The sequence below is a fragment of the Astyanax mexicanus genome, chromosome 21 (assembly GCF_023375975.1).
Source record: "Astyanax mexicanus isolate ESR-SI-001 chromosome 21, AstMex3_surface, whole genome shotgun sequence".
NCBI lineage: Eukaryota > Metazoa > Chordata > Actinopteri > Characiformes > Acestrorhamphidae > Astyanax > Astyanax mexicanus.
This window is the reverse complement of record NC_064428.1, coordinates 13,843,566-13,851,527: the sequence shown is the minus strand read 5'-3', so window position 1 is coordinate 13,851,527 and position 7,962 is coordinate 13,843,566. Positions and strand designations below refer to the sequence as shown.

Genomic DNA, 7,962 nt, shown 5'->3' with positions numbered 1-7,962 from the left:
AACAACAATTCATATTCACAAAGTTTTAAGAGTTCAGAAATCAATATCACAATATCACAGTTTTTTTCATGGGTCTTGGCATCGTGTTCTCGTCCACCAGTCTTATACACTGCTTTTGGATAACTTTATGCCACTTCTGGTGATTTTAAGTGGTCTTTTATTTATTTTCAGAGCTGTATATATGTCTGTTTGTGCATTCATCATTATATCCATCTATTCAATATTCAACCATTCATCCACACACTTATTTATCTATACAACTGTGTCCTTGTATATCTATCCATCCTTCTATGTATTTATTTATGTATTCATTAATTTTTAACCATTTTTGTTTGTATAAATATGAATCTTTCTAAATATATTTTATTCTTTCATCCATTCATCCATCTAACCATCCATCCATCCAAGTATCTATCTGTACCTATATTTAATTCGTTCCATTTTTCTATCTATCTATCTATCTATCTATCTATCTGTCTGTCTGTCTGTCTGTCTGTCTGTCTGTCTGTCTGTCTGTCTATCTATTTATCTATTTTAGCATTTTATCTAGTAATTTCTCTATCCACCCATCTGTCTGATGCTCTGTCTATCTGTCTGTGTGTATTATCTGCTCACTCATCTGTTCTGTGATTTGGGTCACTTGATCTGAGGCTTGGTTGCCATCACACATCTGATTATCCTCAGCAGCAGCTTTTTTTTTTTCTTTTATATTTAATTATTTAATTAATTTATATATCTATATATATATTTTCTCGTTTTTTCTCTCCATCCCAAACTACCCCCCCCCCCTCTCTCCATCCTCAAACTGCCACCCCCACCACCCTCTCCCTCCTCCTGTCTCCTACTCCTCCGTACCATTTTCTGATTATTGAGTGATTGAGTTTTCCATCAGATCTGAACGAGCTCAGTATAGTACCCCAGCCAAACCCCCACCAACCCCCAATAACCCCCACCAAACAAACCCCCCTGTACCCCTCCTCCTCCTCCTTTACCCCCCTTTTTTCCTTTACATCCAGCGGAATGTACAGAGAGAAAAGGAGCCTCGAGCTCCACAATAACCGTGAGATCAAAAGACGCGGCGGGACGAAAGGGGGGGGGGGGGCAAACAATAAACAACAGTTGTTTATCGATGAGCGCGCGGGCCGATAATGCAATAAGCAGCGCGGCTGATCGAGCAGATGAGATTGTGAGCGCGTGACTGGGAGCGGGCGGACGAGCGAGCGAGCGAGCGCGAGAGAGAAGGAGCGAGGGAGCGAGCGCGCGAGGGGCTGAGCGTGAAAGCTTCAAAGCGGACGGTCTCCGGTTGATTTGCGGTTATTGCCGCTTTTTAGCGGCATTTATTTTAGGACGCTTTTTAATCCGGGGAACGGAAGGGGGGGTTCATCTGCCGCCGCTGCTGCCGCTTCTGCTGCCCAGACTCGCGTGAGGTTCTGTTCCGTTCGGACTGGCGGTTCTGCACGCGCCGGTGGTGCTGCACAGGCTGGCGGTGCTGCTCTCGCGCACGTCGAGGAGTTTAATTATTTTACCGCATTCAACTGCAGTTCCCCCACTCCCTCCCTCCCTCCCTCTCTCTCTATCTCTCTCTCTCTATATATCTCTCTCTACAGCGAGCAAGCGCGTGCGTGAGTAAGAGAGAGAGAGAGAGAGAGAGAGAGAGGGAAAGAGGGAGGGTGGGCGAGAGAGAGAGAGAGAGAAAGAGAGAGAGACACATACACACACATACCCAGCCAGATCAACACCTGTACGCCCAGGCAGACGCAGTGCTCCGGCGAGCTTCTGGAAAAAAGCCCTGAAAACCAACGATACTTCGACGCTTATGCTTCCAGACCAGTCCAGGAAAACCCGGGGACTACCAGGAACAGTTGGAATAAAGCTCAATCCCTTTTTGATGGAATGCTGACAAAACAAAAGACTCGCTCCTCAACACAACGCTCAACACCATCCATCGCAATGTGGACTGACGAACGATGTACGGACTGAACCTTAAGAATTAAATGATAGCCATTTAAACATTGAGATTTTTAGAAAAGCTCAAACCTTTCCACTCTGACTGGACTGATGGATTGATTGTTTGACTGACTGATGGATTGATTTTTTTCTTTTGCCTTTTCCAACTCAATGGATTTTTCCTGCTACCGCAGCTCAGCAGAAGGGTGATAGCAGTAGTTCCAGCACCACCAGCAACACTGAGCTCCAAGCTGTTAAGCTTTCTTCAATCGTAACCGAAAATGCAAAAGCAGGCAAAGAAGAAGCTGGAACATGTAAGGATTTATATGATTAGAGATAAGGATTGAGCTTCCTTTCTTCACCTTTCTATGTACGTACCTACCAATCTACTTCATCTACTTGTCTGCATCTCTTTCCCTTTTTCATCTCTTGCCTTTTCTGGCCATGGACTGTATTAATCAGAATCAAAGCTGAGCCGAGACCCTCAGGAAGGGAGGGAGGGAGGGCTGTGGATTTCAGCACCACGCTAGAAACGGACAGCTCCCACCGCGTTTAGAACTACGGACTGAGAAAGAAAAAAACCCAACAATGAACAAGTAAACAAGTACAAAAGGACAAGACAAGAACAAAACGTTGAGGGACGGAAAAAAAGAGAGACTTAAAAGCATTAAACTGTATCCCTCTACCGGATTTGTACCGTGCAAATGCAAGGTCAGTGAGCGATTTAGTGGGCTTAAAAAAGAAAAAAAAGAAAGGAAAAAAATATAAAAAAGAGATAAATAGATAGAGGGGAGCGATGCTGCCCTGTCTTGTTGTACTGTTGTGTCGTGTTGTTACAGAGAACGCGAACGCACACGAAACACACAAAAAAAAACGAGTTCAGTGATGAGCAGCATAGTGATGATGGTCACAATGATGATGACGATGATGATGGAGAGATAATGATAAAGGTGATACAACAACCGTGATGATAAAAAAAACAATGCTGAATCTAATTCACTGAGGATTCTCTGAGTTTGTCCACGACTTCGGCGGCGACGGGCATGCGTCGGACAGAGCCCTGTTTCAGGCTGGCATGGATGTAACGACCACAAACTGCCGTCTCCTCTCTTTTGCCTGGTGATGCGAGTGCGCACGAGTGTGTGCGTGCGCGAGATGTGCATGTGCGCGAGTGTGTGTTCTTCCCCTCCTTCCGTGCTGGAGGAGCCGAGTGCGTCCACTCCTACCCACTGATTGCGTTCAACAACTCGGATACGGGGATGATTTGCTTGCGTCGATAAAAATGCTGCTTTGGATCGTCTTGCTGAAGGCGGCTCTCTGCGTGGCTACTGGGAACGTGACGAGGGACGTGTGCAAGGAGCAGATCTGCTCCTGCAGCGCCATAGAGGGCGACCTGCACATCGACTGCGAGAAGCGAAGCTTCACCAACCTGCAGCACTTGACTGGTCCGAGCTCCCAGTTTTACCACCTCTTGCTGCACGGGAACTCCTTGTCGAGGCTGTTCCCCAACGAGTTCGCCAACTTCTACAATGCCGTCAGCCTGCACTTGGAGAACAACGGCTTGCACGACATCGTGCCAGGCGCCTTCCTCGGACTGCAGCTCGTCAAGAGGCTGCACATCAACAACAACAAGATACGCTCTTTCCGAAAGAGCACGTTCCTTGGCCTGGACGATCTGGAATACCTCCAGGCTGACTTTAACCTTCTTAGAGACCTAGATCCTTCTGTGTTCAGGGACTTGAGCAAGCTTGAGGTTTTGATCCTGAACGACAACCTCATCAGCGCGCTCCCAATCAATGTGTTTCAACACGTACCCATCACGCACCTCGACCTACGAGGTAACCGGATAAAAACATTGCCTTACGAAGGGGTACTAGAGCAGATACCAGGAATAGTTGAAGTTTTATTGGAGGACAATCCTTGGGACTGCAACTGTGACCTCGTTTCTTTAAAGGAGTGGCTCGAAAACATCCCACAGCGGGCCCTCATTGGCCGGGTGGTTTGCGAGGCTCCCGCGAGGCTCCAGGGCAGCGACTTAAACGAAACGGCGCAATCCGAGCTGTGTCCGTCAAAGGATGGTGCCGATTCAAGCTTGGCAGCGCCACCCACGCAACGTGAAGCCTCAGACTTGGGCCCTCCGCCCACAATATTGGTTACTGAGGCGCGCTCGGGCCGTGGACGCCCCAAAGCACGAGAGAACTGGCAGCTGAAAGCACCTACCAGCACTGCAGGAGAGAGGGAAGTAGCTCCGCCTTTCAACTGCAACGCCACTGGCACTTGCCCTCAGCCATGTGTCTGCAAGCTGATCGGCACGAGGCAGGGGCTTGGTGTGAACTGTGAAGGCAAGAAGATAGAGAATGTTTCCAACCTGAAACCCAAGCCGTTGGGTGCGCACGAGCTCAACCTGCGAGACAACAACATCCACACCATCAGAAGACTGCAATTCAGGGGCTTCGCAAACCTGAATTTGCTTGATCTTGGGGGCAACAACATCAAAGTGATTGAAAATGGCACTTTTCAGAACCTGAGTGAGCTGCGGTGGCTCTACATGGACAAGAACTACTTGGATACCCTCATGGCGGATATGTTCGTGGGTCTGCAGAACCTGGAATACCTTAGTTTGGAGTACAATGACATCCAGCTGATAGTGGCGGGCACTTTCAGCCCCATGCCCAACTTGCGCGTGCTGTTTCTCAACAACAACTTGCTGAAGTCGCTGCCTGTGGACGTATTTGTGGGAGTTTCCCTGTCCAAGATCAGCTTGCACAACAACTACTTCACGTACCTTCCCGTGGCGGGCGTTCTGGAACAGTTGTCCTCTGTCATTCAGATCGATTTGCACGGGAACCCTTGGGATTGCTCGTGCAACATTGTACCGTTCAAGCGCTGGGCTGACCGACTTGCCTCGGACGTCATCGTCAGCGATCTCAAGTGCGAGTCTCCAGAAGAGTTCTGGAAGAGGGATTTCCGGAGGATCAGGGATGACCTCATGTGCCCGCAGCTTTTTGACAAGGGCCCGACCTCCACGGCGACGTCCAGGAACGGCACTTTGGCGTCTGGAGATGGTGGGACACGCTCTGGATCCTACCTGGAACCCAGCCGAGTGTCCATCTCCGTTCTGGTGCCGGGCCTCTTGTTGGTCTTCGTCACGTCCGCCTTCACTGTGGTTGGAATGCTGGTGTTCGTCTTGCGCAACCGTCGCAGATCCAAACGCCGGGAGGGCAACTCCTCTGCCTCCGAAATCAACTCCCTGCAGACCGTGTGCGATTCGTCTTACTGGCACGGTGGCGCTTACCATGCGGACGGACCCCACCGGCCTTACGAGTGCGGTACCCACACACTTTCTGACAAATGAAGCCCTTGGGGTTGAGGAGAAACATGCGCAGGGGAGAAAAAATGCGCAAAATAAGAGGAAAAAAAACGTTGCCTGAAGGTGACGTGCACTGCTGCTGTGACATAGGAGGAAAAGGACGTCGGGAGCATACTTTCGCACTTGCTTCTGTTGGGAAATAGCCTATTTTTTATTCTCTTCACTTGACTATGGTCTTTATGAGCCAGTGCCATGGAACCGGTATTGTAAAATAGGCAAGGAGCACTGCTGCTGCTGCGGGACGATTGGAGAATAAGGACGAGAATACGGCCCGTCCTTCCGCCTCTCGCCTCCTTGCGCCGCCTGTTTGGGAATTATGGCCTATTTTTATTCACTTTAGTTGACTTCAGTGTTTATGAGCCACTGCTATGGAACCAATATTGTAAAATATGTACAGGGCACCTTCCCTCCCACCCTTCCCACAACTCCTGTGCTCTTTCCCTTCCTCCCCTGCCTCTTTCCCTCCAGTCCTCCCTCGCTCCCTCCCCCTCCTCCCTCCATCCTTCCCCCCCTCTCCCTCTCTCTATCTCTCTCTCTCTCTTTCTGCCGCATTCAGACTGAAAACTGAGGAAACAGGGGACCTGAAAAATGGTGCACGAGTGCAATGTGCATGAATGTAATGTACATAAGGAACTGTAACATATCTGCATGATTCGCATGGTTTCGACTCACACTGGGAACCATACCATAGTTACAAAGATGCCAACTCTCTCAACCCTTCTTTCATGATATCAGTATAAATATATATAAATATATAAATATAAAAAATCAAACTCTATATGAATATATTAAAAGTGCCATTTCTCTATTTTTCGTGGAAAATGCGATTAGGATTTGTATTTGTTGTTTCGTTTCCGAGGGTGAAAAAAAAACACTAAAGTGGCGTTCTGTAGACGACGGAAGCGGAATGCATGTAGGTGACTCTTTCTGTTCCGTTCTATCATTTGACTGATTGTTGGTATCAGAATTATTTATATATATTATCATTTTGTGCGGATCCTCCAGAGGGTCCCGCGCCGTCATCTCCTTTATGAATGTATTATTGTGTTACAATGCAGTGTGCCAATCGCTGACCTTCGGGGACGCAGATATAAGCATGACCAGTTAACGTCATACCGGCGCTTATTCTGCAAATTTAGCTGAAAAAACAATGTAGCTGAACTGGTTGGTGATTTCTTGATCTCGTGTGCGACGATGGACAGACCCTGCAGGGTCTTGGAGAAGGTCTCTGATGGAATATCTTACTTCTCTTTTTTTAAACTTAGGTTTTTTTAATTTTATGATTATTTCATTTTCAAATGCAACATGTTTAAGGTTTTTGATGTTCCGGTATGTGAAAAATAACCAAGGTTTTTGAGACTCGATGGACGATGGATTCCTTCGCAAAAGCCTGTGACTATTACTCTTATTCTTATATTATAATTATTCACGTTTAATTATCGTGAGCTTTCGTAAAGCCATTGATTTCATCCAAACAGGAGAAAGGGAAATGGCATTTTTTCTTTCTTTTTTCTTTTCTTTTTTTTGTACCTGACATGTCCTTAACTGTGAATCAAAGTGAAGCGGTGTAAATATATATCCACTACACAGAAAGGCTGAGAGACTGGAGGCACGGCGACCGTTGTACAGGCATAGGTTTACTTACTTTGAGGCGAAAGGCCGCCTCTAGATGTCGCTGTTGCATCTCAACTCAGTTAGAAGCCCAGAGTCTGAGCTCCTTTGGTGGTGCATTGGAGCTGAGCAGCTCCTCCAAGCAGTAGTTGCTGTTCTCCTTCGGTCTGATCTGGGATCAGGTCCTGACGACCCAAAAATGCTTTGTATCCGTCGTTTGTTGCGAGACCTGCCCTCAGATCAGCCAGAATTAGGACTTTGAGTTCTATGAAAACCCACCCATCACTGTTCACACCATCCAAACTAGCAGGCATTCGCTTTTTCTTTTTTCTTTTTTTTCTCTCGATTTCTTTCCAACATTACATCTCTTACAGGCAAGACAACAGAACCTCAGTTAGCGAAACCTAAAAATGTAGTCAAATATATACTTTTACGCAACTTTATCTCATGCAGCTCATGAGTTCATGCTGTTTTCTACGTATGTTTCAATGCAGCAGACAAAACAGAGGAACATTGCTTTTGAGTTTGGCGTACAACAGGCTTTATTGGTTTCATTAGACCAGTGGTTCTCAAACTGATGGTCCACAAGGCTTCGTTGATGACGTTGATGACGAAGAGTGAGATTTCATTGTAGACCAACATCTCAGTTCTTCAATGTTGCAACTAAAGTACTATCATTAAAAATCTTTAAATCAGTTTATTAGTCCTTACAATTGAACCCTGAGTTATACCACAAGATATGCTAAAAAAACAAGTTACCAAGGTGTTACCAACAAGTTTTTGCCTTAAAATTATACATAAATAATTAATCTAGGGTTTTTAGATGATGCCATGTATACTTTGTAGTTCACTACATCGTCTTACACTCCCCCGTTGTTTTCCTCAGTCTCAAATATGTTTGAACTAAATTTTTGGCTGGATCAGCTGAATAAGCAAAAAGAGGAATATTTTTTATCAAACAACACCATTTTAGCAAACAATCCAAACAAATTGTGAAGGCACTCTTTGTAAAAGCAGAAATGGACAAAAAAGTG

General features: G+C 46.4%; 1 protein-coding gene across 1 annotated transcript; it reads left to right on the top strand.

Annotated features, from left to right (window-relative positions):
- Positions 1–1,423: 1,423 nt before the first annotated feature.
- On the top strand, positions 1,424–7,653 carry LOC103041289 (SLIT and NTRK-like protein 1). Its single transcript, XM_007232550.4, has one exon. The coding sequence runs from the start codon at positions 3,230–3,232 to the stop codon at positions 5,300–5,302; it is 2,073 nt and encodes a 690-aa protein (XP_007232612.3). The 5' UTR covers positions 1,424–3,229; the 3' UTR covers positions 5,303–7,653.
- Positions 7,654–7,962: the final 309 nt, after the last annotated feature.

Coding starts and splice junctions, on each gene's coding strand:
- LOC103041289 (XM_007232550.4), top strand. CDS start 3,230: ATGCTGCTTTGGATCGTCTTGCTGAAGGCGGCTCTCTGCGTGGCTACT.